General features: G+C 38.1%; 1 protein-coding gene across 1 annotated transcript in view; it reads right to left on the bottom strand.

The window, feature by feature from the left end:
- Positions 1 to 2,898: 2,898 nt before the first annotated feature.
- LOC149842232 (uncharacterized) overlaps positions 2,899 to 18,996 on the bottom strand; it is a 35,771-nt gene continuing 19,673 nt past the window's right edge. The window contains exons 7-9 of the mRNA XM_089999017.1: positions 18,867 to 18,978; positions 15,771 to 15,963; positions 2,899 to 3,205 (exon numbers count right to left, since the gene is read on the bottom strand). Coding sequence (XP_089855143.1) covers positions 3,118 to 3,205; positions 15,771 to 15,963; positions 18,867 to 18,978 — 393 coding nt within the window. The 3' untranslated portion in view covers positions 2,899 to 3,117. The remainder of the gene's footprint in view (positions 3,206 to 15,770; positions 15,964 to 18,866; positions 18,979 to 18,996) is intronic.

Below are 18,996 nucleotides of genomic sequence, written 5' to 3'. Positions count from 1 at the left end.
ATAGAATAGCTCGCAACCTGTAATGCGCTAGACTAGCCAGTATGGCCAGACTAACGGCCACAAGCCACTCACCAACACTTTCAATGTGCTAAATCAGAATGTTGGCCATGTGCGCTACCCCGCGCATATATATATATATATATATATATATATAATCTTTTAAACCATTTATCTCCCAAAGAATTCTATACCCATTACAAGGATGAGGGTCAACAACTCTTTTTAAGTGAGAAAAAATCTCGCCTCTATTAATAAGGTGATAACGGCGAGATTTTTGTCTTCGCTAATTGATAGGTAATAGTAGGGACATAAATATCTCTCTGTTATTACTCTACTACGGTCATGAATCTCGTCACTATTAGCTTATCAATAATGGTGAGTTGAATATCCTCTGGAATGCCCTGCACATGTCTCGTTGTTAAAAACATGTGTATAACGATGAGATTATTTGAGATTAACGATGTTAAAAACATATGTATAAAAAATTTTGTCTTTTTGAAACTTTCTTTAAAAATGTTTTTCTCAAAACAGATTCATCAAAACACGAACATCATGAGTTTTGCACATGCAAAAGGTAAAAAGGCCCTAATGAAGTTGGTTATTTTTTATTTTGGTCATCAGACGAATTTTGCAAATTATGAGTTTTTAGGAAAATGCATTGTTTTTACGGTCCAGTATGGTTATTTTTTATTTTTTATACCCTTTTCAATAATACAAAGCTTGCCATGTTTGGGAAAATATTGTCAACTAGCCTCGCTTGTCTTGTTCGCTTTAAAGTCAGTAACCCCAGGTTTACACCCCTTTGGGGTGGTCTCCCCGTCCATATGAAGAAAAAAAAAGAGTCAGTAACCCGTAAGGACGGGCCGTTTGTCTAATATATATAATGTTTGCAACAGTCAACTGTATTTACAACAATTGACTTGGCAAACTTTTTCTTTGTACTTTTTTGTGTTTTCTCACATATAACGCCTTAGATGTGATATACTTGTTTTTATTAGTGGAAACTGGCCTTTGTTTTGCCGTAATCCAACCGTATATTTAGTGATCTAAAAATCAATAGCTATGAATGCATCATTTTTTCCCAACTCATAAAAACATGTTTTCATAAAAAACATGATTAAGGGTCAATTCCTATTAAATTGAGCATGTTGATTAGATTGAGTCAAAACATTTAGGGTATATTTAGATTCATGGAATTGGGTGGATTTGGAACCCATTTATATCCAAATTCTCTTTTCCATTTTCGTTGAATTGGATTTCAATTCCACCCATTCTACAAATAGACTCATCGTAGTCCTTGCTTGCATTAGCCAAACTTTGGCTTCTGGAATGCGAAAATCGTCCAAGATGAGCTAAAGGAAATGGGAGTAGCTTCTGGAATGTGAAAATTGTCGAAGATGAGCCCTAGGAAATGGGAGTGGCAAACAAAAACAACTCCCCTCCATAATAGGCAAATTGTCTATTCTTGTGTTTGGACTTCATTAACACATGGAATTTGCTTTGCAGAAAATTTGTTAATGCCCTTATTCCATGAGAGAGAGAGAAGCGAACTTCCAAATACTAGACTTTGTTATAGAACCCCCAGTACAGCTGCCCAACATCCAAGCAGAGAAACTGAATGACTTTAAATTTTCCAACTTCAGAACACAGAATCTAAACCATCTTGGTGCAATCCCCATTGCTCCAATTCCCACCTGCACTCCAAATCCAAGTGCTAAGAACTCGTAGACAGCAGAAAACAGGTTCTGCCCACTTACTAGAATTACAAAAGGGCACCTGGATAAGTGCCCTCATACCAAATTGGTGGTAAATAAATTCCATGGAATGTGTCTACAGCCATGTTCAAATTGTAGCAAATACCTCACCAATGGCAAACAAGTTCCAAGGAAATTATTCGCAGTCAATCCAAACACCACCTAAAACAGTTGAAAAGATTGATATATATGAGATTATGGTCAGCATTACTGCCATAGCAATCTACCTAACTAAATAACTTGCTTTCATCACCAGAATATTTTTAGCACCATAATGGCAAGATCTATGAAACAAAATCCGTTTGGCACAGATGGGAAAATTACAAATATGGTCTACATACATTGAATCACCATCGCATGAGCGACCCATTGTGTGAAACATTTTCCTTGGTTGAATTTGGAAACATAGCTGGGGTCGCTGAGGGAGGTAAAATAGAGCCAATTGTGTAAACAAAACCATGGTTGGGAAACTTAGGCTGTGCATGGCAGCTTGGCGTGGGAAAGAGTTCGGAAAATAGAAAGAGATTGATTTCTTGTGCACGAACGCAAAGGACCAAACATGATACTGTTACTCCTTTCTCCCAAACAACTATTGCCAAAGCAGTTCGTAGTCTCAACCCTTATTCCAACTACCAGCTTATTAACAGAGGCTAAGGGAAGGAAAATTGGGCTTTCAGCAGGCTCTAATCTCATCACTGTTTAGGATAGAAATGACGAGGAAAATTGGTAATGAAGGAAAATGGCAGTTCACCACTTAAATTCATTGTGTCACAAATCTCGAGTAAATGCTGAAGAGAAAAAGGGCCAATTTCCTGCTTCTTCGAGTTCCTCAAAGGCACTTACCGTAGGAATGTAATTGGTTTTCCCACAGCCTAGAAACCACACGTGAGAAAAGATTGTTGCCCCTATAAGATAAGATTGGATTTTTCACCATGACCGACAGGATGGGATTGGATGATCAGCAAGACCAATGCGTTGGAGCAATCATGTATAAGCGAGAGACAGGATATACAAAAACTATGGGGAGTAATGTAGAGTAGATATTTGGGTTTCAAAATTACAGACTAGGGCTTACTCAGATTTGTTTTGGCGTTTCTTTACTACAGTAATTCCAAGGAAAAAGAGAAAACATAAAAACCATTTCTGCACTTTATTTGCTATAGAATTTTCTACAACAGGGGGAAGTTGGAAATGTAATTCTAGAATATAAAAAACCGCAAAACTGCCATTTGATCAATTCTCCACTCCGACAATATCCCCCAAGTAGTATATTGCTACAAGCCAAAGCTTAATAACCAGACTAATCTACAAAGATAAAAAATTGTTACCCTTCAAAGATAAAGACAGAAGTTTGCAATATGCCTCATTCCTGCCCATCTTCAGGTACATCTTCCAAAAGACTGCGTTGTGCAATTCTATAGTACAATATCACCATTGTTGCCATGCATGCCCTGTGCAGAAAATACAGCTTAATAAATCAACAAAAACAACAGTATTACATGTAGGATCCACAAACAATAAAAAGGGCGAAGGAAGATCTTGTTAACTTGAAAATGGAAAAAAAATCAATTATCTAAAGAAAATGAGAAAAACAAGTAAATATGGGTGGGTGAATGGGTGGGTGAATGGGTGGGGTTTAGGGGACTGGGTTGGGGGAAGAAGGATACATGGGCATTGAACTTCTACCTGATATATAGAGAAGAGGGATGGTCCTACCCCCTTTTCCATTAGATCCTTCCGAAAATCGTACTTTCAAGTATTTTTTGCTCAATATGTTTGTTAGATGTGTTTATCATTGTTTACTCAATAGGGAGCATGTATATGACTAAGATATTTTATGCTCAGATGTGTATTTTAAAAAGGTAAAAAAATCAATGGTTGATATTAAAATAAAATTTGATGATAAAATATTTGCATTTTTACATAAAATCAGTTTGAAAGAAATCTTTTTTCTTAGTAAATAAGGAATGATAAACACATCTAACGATTCAGATTGAGTAAAAAATACTTGAAAGTGCAATTTTTAGAGGGTCCTAATAAGATCTAACGAAAAAAGGGGTAGGACCATCCTCTCTCTCTCTCTCTCTCTCTCTCTCTCTCTCTCACACACACACACACACACACATATATATATAGGGTAAATATTGGCAGATAATGAGTAGAAATCATTTTTTTCTTCAAAATTTTTCATTTTTTTGTAGATCAAATGTTATGGATGTGATCTACATGGTTTGTTTAGTAAGAAACTTGTTTCAAATCATGTGATTATGACAAGTAATTAGGTTTTTAAAGGGGTCTAAAAATCAATGGCCCACAATGTGCCAAAATTTCAGGCTTGATCCTTAGCAAACAAACCATGTTGAACACATCTATGTGGTTAGATTGAGTCAATACTATTGAGAATAGGTGGTTTTTAGGTTAAGTTGTTCTTTATTAGAGGTTTTCTGAAATATTATTTTCATAAGGACTTAGATGTAATTTTTCTGTTTTGCCTCTCTCTATTTAATATAGAGAGAAGCCCTAATGATGTAATTAAGTTTTCTGTTTTCTCTCTCTCTCTCTCTCTCTCTCTCTCTCTCTCTCTCTCTAGGGTTCGGTTCATCTTCTACATGGTATCAAAGCTGAGCCGATCGTGGGAACGTGATCGACTGTGACGTCGAAGCGTGATCGAGATATCGACTGTGACGTGGGAGCGTGATCGAGTTTTACCAGAACACAGTCGATCGTGGAGGCTTTCATGATCGTGATCAAACTTCGATCACGCTGAGTAATGTTTCTAATCAGATCTTAGGAGAAAATCTAAATCAGTTCTCCTCATCTGGATTTCCTGCTGCGACCTGGTGGTGCCGAGTCTTGCTGCTGCTATGACGAGTTTTGTTTTTGGTTCGTGAGTTGTCGAAGGGTATTCCTGATGGTTGGAAGTAACAGAAATTTTTTTCTGTGTTGTCGTGAGTGCTGAGTTCTTGTCGAGGTGTGTTCCTGCTGTTTGGGAGCAGCAGAAATTTTTTTTTCTGTGTGGCCGTAATTGTTGAGTTCTTGCAAGTGCTGATTGCGTGTGATCAGAAGCTGATTGCGTGTGATACTTACTGGATGTCATGCCTTATATGTTGGAGAACAGCAGGTTTAGTGAATATTGTGTTTTGTGACTGCATTCTATCATTTGTCGTGATGTGTTTGGGTGCACAATGTTCGGGATTTCTGTGGTATCAACAGCAACTGAAATTTAGTTGTTGTTTTTTTTTGTGGGTTGGTTTATTTCAGAATGTGGTTTTCAGTGACTCCCTGTTGTGTCGAGTGTTGTTTTTAAGGAAGCACGGTAGCTTAAGTTACTCTTCTGTCATGAAAAATAGCAGGTGTGATTTCCTGCTGGATTGAACTTTATTTTGTGGAACAGCAAGTGTGGTTTCCTGCTGAGTTGTAAATTCTTCTTGAACACTTGTTGTTCAAGTGAGTTTTTTTTAGTATGGTTGAAACGTCGAAAGGTGATTCCAAAATGGAACATATTGGGGAGTATAAGGCTTTTGCCAACCCCTTCTCGTATGGCTCTTCTGTTAGGTTGAATGAAACCAACTATGTCAGGTGGTCCAAAACTTTTATGATGTCGGTATCTGGACATCGTCGAAAACATATTTTGTTGGAAGGCGAACCCATTGAGAAATTGGGAAAATATGTTACTTGGGATGAAGATAATGACATAGTTATGTCATGGATCATGAATAGTGTCGAACCCCATATTGCAGATGGATTGATCTACTATAATACAGCCAAACTAATGTGGGACAATCTTCGTGATACATACTCACAAGAAACGAATGTGAGTCGTATCCTACAAGTCGAACAGGAAATATATAACTTGCAACAGGGAGATCAGACCTTGGCCCAGTACTATGCCTCTGTCAAAGCTGTGTTTGAAAGACTTAATGCTCACAGGCCTCTTTGTTGCTCGAAGCAAAAGGATCATCAAGAACAAACCATGGTTGCTCGTTTTCTTATAGGTCTCTCTTCAGATTTTTCTGTTGCAAAAGTTCAAATGTTGACTGGTTCAGATGTTCCCACTCTTGCTGACGCTTACAATCGTCTGAGTAGACTTGCGATCTCTCTGCCACAATCTCAGCCTGTGTCTCAGACATCTGCTCTTGTTGTTCCATCTAGTTATGGCCGTGGAAATATTCAGAATATCAGAGGACGTGGACGTGGTATGGGAGGCAGAGGAAAGCTTCAATGTACATTCTGTGGAAAATCTGGACATTTAGAAGATCGTTGCTGGGATAAGCATGGTCGGCCAATCTCTTCTGCATCAAAGTCATATAACCCTAAAGCACATGTTACTACTATTGAGGCAACAAATGCACAAGAGAATATCACTGCAAATGAAAGTAGTATCACCCTTAGTCGTGCGGAATATGATGAGTTGATTGCTCTTCGACCTTTGAGTTTCACTACTCCTGTAGCTGGTATTGCCTATTCAACCGGCAATCATCTCCATCCGAATGATAGTAAGTGGGTTATTGACTCTGGTGCATCCAGACATTTGTGTGGAAATTCACGTGTTTTTTCAGATCTAAATGTCATTAAGGCTCAACTTGGAGTCTCATTAGCCGATGGGAGCTCCTCCCCGGTTGTTGGTCAGGGAAATATTTCTATATCCTCCTCATTACAGTTGAAAAATGCTCTTCATGCTCCAAACTTTCCTCAAAGTTTACTTTCTGTTAGTTGCCTTATAAAAGAACAAAATTGTAGAGTAATATTTGATCCAATGGGTTGTCATTTTCAGGATTTGCTGACGAGGAAGAAGATTGGTGGAGGCTATGAAGAAAATGGAATTTACTACCTACATCATCCAATGGGTTTTGTTCATGATGCAGTGGAACATTCATTCAGTCCTGTTCAGTGGCATCGTCGTCTTGGTCATCCTTCATTGTCAAAGCTTCGGTCGGTCTTTCCTCAGATTCCTTCCACCACATCATTTCAGTGTGAAGCATGTCAGTTGGGCAAGCATCATCGAAGTTCGTTCCCTTCGAGTCAGTCTAGTAATAAAGTTTTTGAACTTCTTCATGCAGATGTATGGGGTCCTAGTAAGTTTCCTACTAGGACTCAGTGTCGGTATTATCTTGTTATTGTTGATGATTTCTCTAAGTTATCATGGGTATTTTTAATAAAAGAACGATTTGAAGTTCCAAGTCTTATCAAATCCCTAATTCTTGAAATAAAAACTCAGTTTGAATCTATTGTCAAGATTGTTCGCACTGATAATGCTCTCGAGTTTAAATCAAAAGGTCTGTTACAATTTTACCAAGATCATGGCATCCAACCCCAAACTTCCTGTGCCTATTCATCTCAACAAAATGGGGTGGCTGAGCGAAAGCATCGGCACCTCCTTGATGTTGCCAGGACCATTATGATTCAATCCAATGTTCCTGCGTTATACTGGGGTGATGTGATTACCACTGCTTGCTATCTGATCAACCGCATGCCTTCGTCTTCTGTGGGTGATTAAATTCCATTACATATCCTAAAACCTAATGCCCCACTTTTTTCTTTCTCACCAAAAATATTTGGATGTGTTTGTTTTGTCCACAAACTTGGCCCTGACCCGGATAAATTAGCTGCTCAAGCTACAAAATGCATATTTATCGGTTATCCAAAAAAATCAAAAGGGCTATCGATGTTATGATCCTATTTCTCGCTGAGAGTATGTCAGTGCGGATGTATCTTTCCTGGAATCCTCTCCATATTACTCTAGTTCCGGTTCTCCGCTGCAGGTTGATCCAGCTGAGTCTTTTCCATTACCTATACCTCCTTTTCCTTTGGAATTTGTGCCCTCCTTACCGAACCAAACTTCATCCTCTTCCAGATTTAATAATCCTCCATTGGTATATGTGCGTAGAGCTCCACTTCCGCAAGAGCCTTCATCTTCTTCTTCTCCTGAGGTAAGTTCTACTGACAATAGTGATCTTCAGGATGATGATAGCAGGCCTATTGCTCTACGAAAAGGGACAAGACAATGCACCTTATATCTCATATCTCATTTTGTCTCCCATGCCAGAATTGGACATCAGATGAAGTCTTTTATTTCAGCCTTGTCTGCTGAAACCATTCCTCTGAACTATCAGCAGGCAGCACTTGATAATCGTTGGAAGATGGCTATGCAAGAAGAAATGACAGCTTTGGTATCTCAGCATACCTGGGATCTAGTTGATTCCCCAGCAGATGCCGACATTGTTGGTTGTAAATGGGTATATACAATAAAGTACAAATTTGATGGTTCTATTGAAAGGTACAAGGCCAGATTAGTCGCGAAAGGGTATACCCTGTAATGAAGTGTCGGATGAAGTCTCCAAGAGCAAAACAAGAGAGCACGCACATACACAAATAGCCACTAATGGCAAAAGAACAACACAACCACTTAAAGTGGTAAGGCACCCAAAAGAAGAGGAAAAATATATATTCCACTCAAAAGGCTTCAAAGAAGCATGCATTACAATGGGAAGAAACCCCTTTATTTATAGACAAAAGAGGAGGCCTTGGAAGGGCTCCTAGAGGGACGTTGGAGCCCTTCCAACGGTCATAAATATGACCGTTGGATGCTCCAACGTCCTCCTAGGTGGGGCCCATTCCAAGGTGGAAAAGAAAAAGAATAAAGAAAATAAAAAAAAAGAAAAAAGAAAATAAAAGAAAAGGAGAAAAGTTACAATATGCGATAAGAAGTAAAAAGACTGTTTTACCCCTATATGGGTCTATTTACAAAAGATATAAATATATATATATTTATATATGTAGATAGACACATAGACATATATATAATTAATATATATATATGTGTATGTGTCGTGATCTATATATATAAATATATATATGTACAACATATTTTAACACCCCCCCTCAAACACACGGTGAGATCACCGAGAGTTTGCTAAGGAGAAAGAAGAAACGAGGCGATGGCAAAGCTTTGGTGAAGAAGTTCGCCAACTGGTACTCGGTTGGAACATAAGGCAATTGAATGGTGCCTCGTAGGAACTCATCACGAACATAATGGCAATCCATCTCAATGTGCTTTGTTCTTTCATGAAAGGTGTGATTGCTGGCAATGTAGATAGAGCTCTTGTTGTCGCAGCACAGCTTTGAGGGAGTTGAGAATGAGACTCCCATATCTTTAAGCAAACTTCTTAACCATACGATCTCCGTGGTGGTAGTAGCCATCGCACGATACTCTGCTTCAGTAGAAGAGAGTGAAACTTTTTGTTGCTTCTTACACCTCCAAGAGATAAGTGACTCTCCAAGAAACACACAATACCCTGTGGTAGAAATACGATCATCGGGGTTACCACCCCAATCAGAGTCAGTATAAGCAAGTAAAGTAAGAGGGGAAGAAGAGGGTAAGAATAATCCTTTTGTTATGGTGCCTTTCAAATATCTGATAATTCTCATGACAGCAGCCATGTGAATGGTGGAGGGAGCAGTCTGAAATTGACTTGCACTATGAACTGCATGAGAAATATCGGGCCTAAAGATGGATAAGTATGTGAGCGACCCAATCAATTGACGATAAGGTGTGGGATCAGCTAAAGGAGTGCCATCACTGGCTCTCATCTTGGCATTGATTATTTCTGGCGTCTCCACCTTCTTGTCATCAGTCAGTCCAGACCTGTCAATAATGTCGGAGGCAAGCTTCATCTGAGAGAGGACATACCCTTTGGGAGAGTATGCAACTTCAATACCTAAAAAATATCTTAGATAACCAAGATTAGACATATCAAAATTTTCTTTGAGAATATTCTTAATAAGGTTAATACCTCTCTTATCATTACCTGTGATAATCATGTCATCAACATATAATAACAGAATTGTAATGTGATCATTAGAATTTTTAACAAACAAAGCAGTATCAGTATAACATGAGGAGAAACCATTATCAAGAACTACTTTGCTAAAAAGATCATACCAAGCTTTAGGTGCTTGTTTAAGACCATAGAGAGCTTTATTTAACTTTAGAATATTTCCTTTACCAATTTCAAGACCTGGCGGAGGATCCATAAGCACTTCTTCATATAAATTTCCATTTAAAAAAGCGTTTTTAACATCAAGTTGATATATAGGTCATTGTTTAATGGAGGCTAAGGCAATCAAAGTTTGCACACTAGTCATCCTAGCTACGGGAGCAAAGGTTTCCTCATAATCAATTCCATATTCTTGGGCATAGCCTTTTGCAACCAAACGAGCTTTGTATCTCTCAAGAGATCCATCACACTTGGTTTTAACTTTATATACCCATCTACACCCAATTGCCTTTTTTCCTAATGGTTGGAGAATAATACTCCAAGTTTGAGCTTTGTTAAGAGCCTCTAATTCAACTTTCATTGCTTCAATCCAATGTGGATGATCTTTAGCTTCTTTAAAGGAAGTAGGCTCATGATATGAATGAATTAACATGAGACAAGCCTTATAATTAGGTAAGAAAGATTCATAAGATACAAATTTTTGTAGAGGTCTACTATTACGAGAAGATCTCCTAGGAGAATTAATAGGTTCTTCTAATGAGAGATCTTGAGAATATCTTTCAAGAGCAGGTTGATGTTCAATTCCTGACCGCCGGGCATATACATTTATTTCATTAAGATTCTCAACTTGAGAATCATTATCATGTTGGAGTATATCATTATGATGGGAGATGCCATCACAAGTATTATCGCAAGTACTTGCATCTGATGTTTCAATTCTAGGAGCAAGATCAAATAGGAAGGAATAGTCAAAGTTTTCTCTAGATGTGTGAACATCAAATCCATTTTGTTCTTCAAGAAAGTTTACATTTCTTGATATATAGAGTTTATTATTTCGAGTATCATAGCATCTATAACCTTTTTTATTTTCACCATATCCAATGAATGCACATTCAATAGCTTTAGGTGATAGTTTATCTTGTCCTTGAACAAGCACAAAACATTTACATCCGAATATCCTTAATCTATTAAAATCTGGAGTAATTTTGAATAATTTTTCAAAAGGTGATACATTTTTTAAAGAAGCAGAGGGCATACGATTGATTAAATATGTTGCGGTAAGAAGAGCATCGGCCCAAAAGTTTTTAGGAACATTTTTAGAAACAAGAAGTGTTCTTGTATTTTCAATTAAATGTCTATGTTTTCTTTCTGCAAGACCATTTTGTTGCGGGGTTTTAGGACAAGATCGTTGATGTAAAATTCCATTTGTTTTGAAATAATTTTGAAAATCTTTAGACATGTATTCTCCTCCAGAGTCTGATCTAAATATAGCTATATTGTTTTGAAATTGGTTTTGAATAAGAATATGAAATTCTTTGAAATTATTAAAGACATCGGATTTGTTTTTAATAATGTATACCCATGTATATCTAGTAAAGTCATCAACAAAACTAACATAGTAGGAGTAGCCTCCCTTGGACAGAACGGGTGCCGGTCCCCATACATCGGAATGCACAAGTTCAAAAGGTCTTTTTGACACAAAATTACTATGATAATACGGAAGCGAATGAATTTTTCCAAGGATACAGTCATTGCATGTGAATGTATTTGTATTACAAAATTTTTCCAAAAAAGGAAAGAGATACAATTTAGAAACACTAGGATGTCCAAGTCTTTTATGCCAAGTCTCAATATCTTTGGATTGAACATGATTACAAAATGATTTGGTTGGCAATGACAAAAAATCCATATAATAAAGATCCCCTCTTCTATGGCCTTGCCCAATCCGCTTCCCGAACCGGAGATCCTGCACATAGCAATGGGTAGGTGAAAAAGTGACATTACATTCAAAATCGGTAATTTGGGAAACGGAAAATAGATTTAAATTAAGTTTTGGAATAATTCGAATTTTGGGAACAAAAAATTCTTTGTTTTCATTATAAGTTTTCTCAAGATTCCCAATGCCTTCAACATCCAAGGATGTTCCATCGGCAGTGGAGACAAAAGATTTAAATTTGTTGAGACTTGTTTTTGATAAGAGTGATGCATTCGGAGTCATATAAAAGGAGGCACCCGAATCAAGAATCCAAGAGGTCATACCTGGGAAGGAGGAGATAGCGGCGCCGGAAGTGGATGGTGTAGAGGAAAACTGAGAGGAGCTCATCTTCATGAATTGTTGAAGAGTTTCGGTAAGATGAGCAAGAGACTCTTTTATGTCACCATCTTTCTTTGAGTCTTCATTTGGAGGAGCTTCACCAACGGAGGCCACCTTCTTTTTAAATCTTGGGCAATCCGGACGAATATGGCTCGGTTCATTACAATTATGGCAAATGATTTTCCTTCCTCCACCACCATTATTTTTTAAAAAATGAGGTGGTTTGTATGGCCTTACATTGTTGCCGGGTCTAGATACGGCATGAACTTCATCAACATCTCGTTTTAATGCCAAACGAGTCTCTTCTTGACATAAGTCGGCCAAAATACCACTTAGAGGAGTAGAGGCCCTATGGAGAAGGGATCCTCTAAGTTGCTCAAATTCGGGGCGAAGCCCATGAATAAATTGGAAAAATCTTTTTTTTTCCATTTGCTCTTGCCTCATAGCAATAGCACTACCTTCCCATTGGGGTTCGAGAAGGACAAGTTCATCCCATAAAGAAGATAGGGCACTATAGTAGTCCCTAATACTCATATCACCTTGTTTGGTAGCTCTTACCTTTTCTTGTAGAAAGAAATGCCTAGCAAGGTCTCTTTGAGTGTACATGCCTTTCATAAAGAACCAAGCTTCATTAGCCTTCTTGAATTTGGCGAGATTTGCACAAATCTTTAATTCAACATTGTTCATGAACCATGCTAAAATTTTAGCATGCTCACTTTCCCAATCTTCTAATTTAGAAGAGTAATCAAGAATAGCCTTATCTTTTTCCTCTTTGTTCAAAGCTTTTTCCTCATTACCTTCAAACTTAGTCAACTTCAATTGTGGTTCCGAAATGGTTCCACATACATAACCCCAAAGTTTTTTACCTTTGAGATTGTTTTCCATAGCGGCCGCCCACATGCGATAATTGGTCCCATCCAATTTGAATGAGAGGTCGATTTTTGCATCCTTGTTGGCCATTTGTAGAAGAGGAATATAAATGCACGAAAGAGAAGGATATTACTTGTCAAAAGAAGATCCGATGAAGCTTTATCAACCAAGGCTCTGATACCATGTAATGAAGTGCCGGATGAAGTCTCCAAGAGCAAAACAAGAGAGCACGCACATACACAAATAGCCACTAATGGCAAAAGAACAACACAACCACTTAAAGTGGTAAGGCACCCAAAAGAAGAGGAAAAATATATATTCCACTCAAAAGGCTTCAAAGAAGCATGCATTACAATGGGGAGAAACCCCTTTATTTATAGACAAAAGAGGAGGCCTTGGAAGGGCTCCTAGAGGGACGTTGGAGCCCTTCCAACGGTCATAAATATGACCGTTGGATGCTCCAACGTCCTCCTAGGTGGGGCCCATTCCAAGGTGGAAAAGAAAAAGAATAAAGAAAATAAAAAAAGAAAGAAAAAAGAAAATAAAAGAAAAGGAGAAAAGTTACAATATGCGATAAGAAGTAAAAAGACTGTTTTACCCCTATATGGGTCTATTTACAAAAGATATAAATATATATATATTTATATATGTAGATAGACACATAGACATATATATAATTAATATATATATGTGTATGTGTCGTGATCTATATATATAAATATATATATGTACAACATATTTTAACATACCCAGACATATGGAATTGACTTCTTTGAAACTTTTTCTCCTGATGCACGGATGGGTACCATCCGTCTTGTTCTCTCAGTAGCTGTTCAGCATGGCTGGAACTTGTGTCAATTAGACGTGAAAAATGCATTTCTTTATGGGGATCTCTCTAAGACCGTTTACATGCAACAACCTCCAGGTTTTGAGGTTGAGGGGGAGTGTCATAAGGTGTGCAAATTGAGAAAGGCGATTTATGGCTTGAAACAAAGTCCTCGTGCATGGTTTCAAAAGTTGTTTGAAGTGATGTCAAGCTTTGGTTTTAATAGATCAGCAGCAGATCATACACTTTTTATAAAGAAAACTAGCTCTGGCATAGTTGTTATGGTAGTATATGTGGATGACATCATTCTTACAGGAGATGATGTGAAAGCTATTGAAGTCACAAAGGCTCATCTTCACAAACACTTTGTTACAAAAGACCTTGGTTCACTCAGGTATTTTCTGGGTATAGAAGTTGCTAGAAGCCGTGAAGGGATGGTTTTGTCTCAACGGAAGTATGTTCTTGACTTATTAAAGGAAACAGGCATGTTGGAGGCTAAACCAGCAAATATTCCCATAGACCATAAAGTTCAGTTCTTTGAAGAAGGGTCAAAACCTGTTGATAGCAAACGCTATCGCTCCCTAGTAGGGAAGTTACTATATGTAACTGTGACCAGACCAGATATTGCTTTAGCAGTAAGCAAAGTTAGCCAGTTCATGGACAAACCTACTGAGGTACACTGGAATGCAGCCATAATGATTCTCAGATATCTAAAATCCTCTCCTGGAAAGGGGTTACTGTTCAAGAAAGGTGGAACTCTGGAGATAGTAGCCTATTCTGATGCTGACTATGCTGGATCTGTAGTAGATAGAAAGTCTACCACAGGATTATGTGTGTTTTTGGGAGACAACTTGATTTCATGGAGAAGTAAGAAACAAAATGTGGTTTCCAGGTCGAGTGCAGAATCAGAATATCGGGCTATGGCCCAAACAGCTGCTAAATTGATATGGGTTCACACTGTTCTTAATGATCTCCAGGTGAAGGTTTCCTCTCCAATGACCATGATGTGTGATAACAAAGCGGCAACATATATAGCAAACAATCCTGTCTTTCATGAGAGAACAAAGCACATTGAGGTTGATTGCCACTATGTAAGAGATATGATTCAAGCTGGACATATCACTACAAAATACCTAAAGTCTGAAGACCAAGTTGCAGATATGTTTACAAAGCCTCTTGCTAGGCCAAATTTCTCCAGATGCTGTGACAAGCTGAGCATGATAGATATCTATGCTCCAGCTTGAGGGGGAGTGTTGAGAATAGGTGGTTTTTAGGTTAAGTTGTTCTTTATTAGAGGTTTTCTGAAATATTATTTTCATAAGGACTTAGATGTAATTTTTCTGTTTTGCCTCTCTCTATTTAATATAGAGAGAAGCCCTAATGATGTAATTAAGTTTTCTGTTTTCATGTTCAGCCGTCTCTCTCTCTCTCTCTCTCTCTCTCTCTCTCTAGGGTTCGGTTCATCTTCTACAAATACAACTTGCACATATGATTTCTAGCTCATTAGTTTGGTACCTTCATTAGTAGCAAATATTAACCCATATATATATCATAATCTAACATATCTAATATCAAATATACATAATGCCAAATAATCATCCTGAGGAGTTCTGCCACCTGATATGAGTCATTGAGTAGATGGTGATTTAATCTGAAGCACCAGCTAATTAACAATCCATACAAGCTGTTATAGACCCCCAAGTCAAAAAAAAAAATCATTGCCAATGTTTGGTCATTATGGATAATTATGTGGATGTACTTGATCCTGAAGCATAAACTAGTCAACAAGTTGCAGAACCCTTGCGAAACTAACATCCAAAGGAAAAACATAAATGTAATGTGTTCAATAAAGCCTCATTTCAAGATTTGATGGTTTACATGCTATATAAACTAGGGAAAATGAATACTCAGCCACAATACAAGCAAAACCAACTGGATATTATCATTTTTAAGAGATCGACAAGAAAACCATGCATTTTAAAGAAAAAGTGCCACCAGATATTCTAATACATCCCAAGTAGAACCTTGTATGAGTGAGAGAATCTCAGAAGCATGACAGAAACTGACAAGCAATGGTATCTTACATGAGGCATGCACATGCATATGAAACAGTTTTATGAAAAGTTGTTCAATAACCATTCTTTTCTTAGCTAGCTTTCATCAGTGGTAAAGAAAAAAGGACATAGGTGACTGAAATTTTATGACTCAAACAACAAAGGATTACATACATGATTGCCAGAAAGAGAAGGATTTTTCTGGGGTCCATCCTTGAAGATCTTTGATGTCGTGAACGCCCTTCAGTAATGTCATCTGCAGCATTCCCTTCTCTATCTTTGCGTGGCGGTGCTGTCACAGGCAAAGTTGGCAATGCACTTGACCAGAAAGGCAGCAAAAATCTCAGTAATTTATGACGAAAAGGGCCTGCAACTCATAAAACAAGGTATTCCTGAGGCTTTAGATCCTAGAAGTAAACTACAAAATTTAATTTAGACAAGTTATTAGAGCTATGAGTATGTGTGTGTGTGGCAATGCTACAACCCAAATGGCTAATAGAAATAGAAGATGCAGTTTGTCACGTTTCCACAGGCATCACTGGAGAAAAACTTCCGAAGAGAAAAAGTCCAGGAATTTGCAGTGTTGAGTTTTTCTTTATTAGAAAAAGACCAAGAATTTTCAGTTTTGAGTTCTTCTGTATTAGACATACAACCACTGCCATCAGGATGAATGCCTTTTTCTGTTAAGAACAAAATACTTTTTCAGAAATAGTTCATTTATTTACACTTTTGTTAAGAACCAAATACTTTTAGATTTCACAAGTAGTTCATTCATTCACGAGCCCTTGACACTGCAACATATAAAGGATCCAGAGGAACCAAGTAAAAAGAATTCAGTACATCAAAGGTTGGTGCCCGTACACCAAATATGGAACTGAATGCAAGAAAGCAAAAAGCACACCCATCTGTTGTGATTATAACTTGACTCTTAAGCTATGTCACATGGGTGTGGGTGCGGGGATGCGGCACTTCCAAAAAACCCGGGTGCGGGGGTGCGGCAAAAATATATATATATATAGTCCAAAAGTTGGACATAAATGACCCTGGGTGCGTTGACTGCACCCAGGGTCAGGTTGACCGCATCGGCTGCGGGTGAGGCACCTAGTTGGAGAATCCCTGTGACATATATTAAAAAAAAATTCTTGGCAAATTTTTTTTTAAGTCCAAAAAATTGGACCAAAATGACCCTAAGTGTGTTGACCGCACCCGCGTCGCGTCGACGTGGGTGCGGCACCCTGCTAGCCGAATCCCTGTGACATAGCTCTTAAGCGAAAAAGATGTCAATGTTTCTAAATTTTTTCAAGTTTCCCTGGTAGCCAGGAAGGTTGCACCCTGATGGGATTCACCCACCCAAGATTAAATTCTTCTACATACCAGACAACCAAATTGCACCATTAATAACCACATATCTGTCAGGAAAAGAAAATCCTGACATTTATCATGTATCATGCAGTAATCGTGCCCAATAAAAACTAACACGATATCATCTTGAAACAGAATTGATAACCAACAGAATCTCAGCAGGTCATCATATTTAAGGTACTTCTATTAACGTTACTTATAACTTCTAAAAGAGGCAAACAAATTGTGGATTAATGGAACAGAAACTTACATAAAGGGAGCATTTTGTCAAGTAAATAAATAAATAGGTAAATTTGCCAAAGCTTGTAGTTGTTGAGAAAATGTATATTTTGTATATTCTCTCATGCCTTGTACATACATGTAATTATAAGGGCATTTGTGTACTTTAGTGTAAATGTAGAATAGAGGTCAAAGTAAGAGGTCCATTAATGTCCAAGTTTTTATTATGTTGTTAGAGAAAGGGGAGAGGATCGACCCCTATATTGGCTGTAAGCCCTCATTCATTTCTTAATGATGTTCTGTTCTTTATTGTAAGGGCATTTGTGTACTTGAGTGTAAATGTAGAATAGAGGTCAAATAAAGAGGTCCATTAGTGTCCGACGTGGATCTTGTGTTTTTGCTTACCATAAAAAGTTATGGTGAGCTGTGACGATCTTCTGAGATTGTTTGTGATAGCCAACTATGAATTCATAGTTTCGGCTTTCTGTTTTAGCATGATTACATGCTTGACTCAGGTGTGAGAATCAGATCGTTAGCGATTTGAGTTAGTGATCATGTTTTGGACCTTCTACGGAAGGGTGAGCTTTTCTGAGAAGGTATGACGCCTTAGTGCGTCATAACCGGTGACGGTTAGCCGCATAAGACTTTGAGAGATGAGGATAGATTAAGGTTGTTCAGGACAAAGCGTTGGTTAGAAGTAGTGAGTGACAAACTATGTCCTGGTGGTGATTAGATGCAGAGACCTCGTTCTAGGAACGAGGACAAGCTTGTTGCGTAGTAGTTCACAGCTTACGATCAAATGGATCGTATGCTGCGTTGGTCAGTTGCACTGCTTACTGTTTGCACTACTTACGCATTTGCACTGCTTACTCGCTTGCACTACTTACTCGCTCGCACGCCTTATTCGCTTGTACTGCTTACATGTTTGCACTATTCACCTGCTTGCATTGCTTACCTGTTTAACTGCATATCTGTTTTAAACTGCGTAGCCTACTGAATTAAATGTACTTAATTCAGTTTCTTGTTAGTCTCTCTTGTGCACCTACTAGTTTTTCGCGAAACTAACACATTCTATGGGTACAGGTGATGTTTAGGTACTCTACGGGCGATGGCGCGATTGCAAGATGGCTTCAAGACTTCTTCTTCCTGCTCTTAGCTCGTGTCTTGGACGCTTGGGTTTGTATCGGATTTCCCTGAGGATATCCGAATTTTTGTGCGTTTTGGTTCTTTTAGCTAACGTGCCCAGAGTTGTCAGCTTGCCTTATGATTTATCAAAGAAAAATCTTTCGTTGATTTCATAAACCAACTCTGAAGGAAATATATATTTCTAGTCTCTTGCTTGTTTTCCTGAAATGATTCGCAAGTTTGAAATTTGGGGCGTTACACCTATATTGGTTGTAAGCCCTCATTCATTTCTTAATGATGTTCTCTTCTTTATTGTGCATCCTCTCTCTCTTCTCTATTGTTTGAACAGTAGCCATTCCCTTTCCCCTCTCAAGCACCAAGGAATGATTTTCACTTCACACTTACATTCATGAAAGACAAACAAAAATGAGAGACTGAAATGGGAGAATAGTTGAACATTTGGACCTTTCCCCTGCTGCTCTCAAATTCCAGGATTTATAACTCATGTTCTATCTAGTTTAAGTCTTTGTTACAAAGAAATTCAATCTGCTGTAAAATCCAAACCTCTGCGAGTATACTTCTTTCGTGTCTCATCTTCATCATCTGCATAATATGAAACTTCTGAACTATGCCGATCAACATTGTATGCAGCACTCTTTCTTGTTGTGGCACCAGGCTGTATTATGGTGTGAAT

This window comes from Nuphar pumila, chromosome 3 (assembly GCF_984573655.1).
Source record: "Nuphar pumila chromosome 3, dmNupPumi1.hap1.1, whole genome shotgun sequence".
Lineage (NCBI taxonomy): Eukaryota > Viridiplantae > Streptophyta > Magnoliopsida > Nymphaeales > Nymphaeaceae > Nuphar > Nuphar pumila.
Note: the sequence above shows the minus strand (reverse complement) of the source record. Positions and strands in the feature narration are given on the sequence as shown.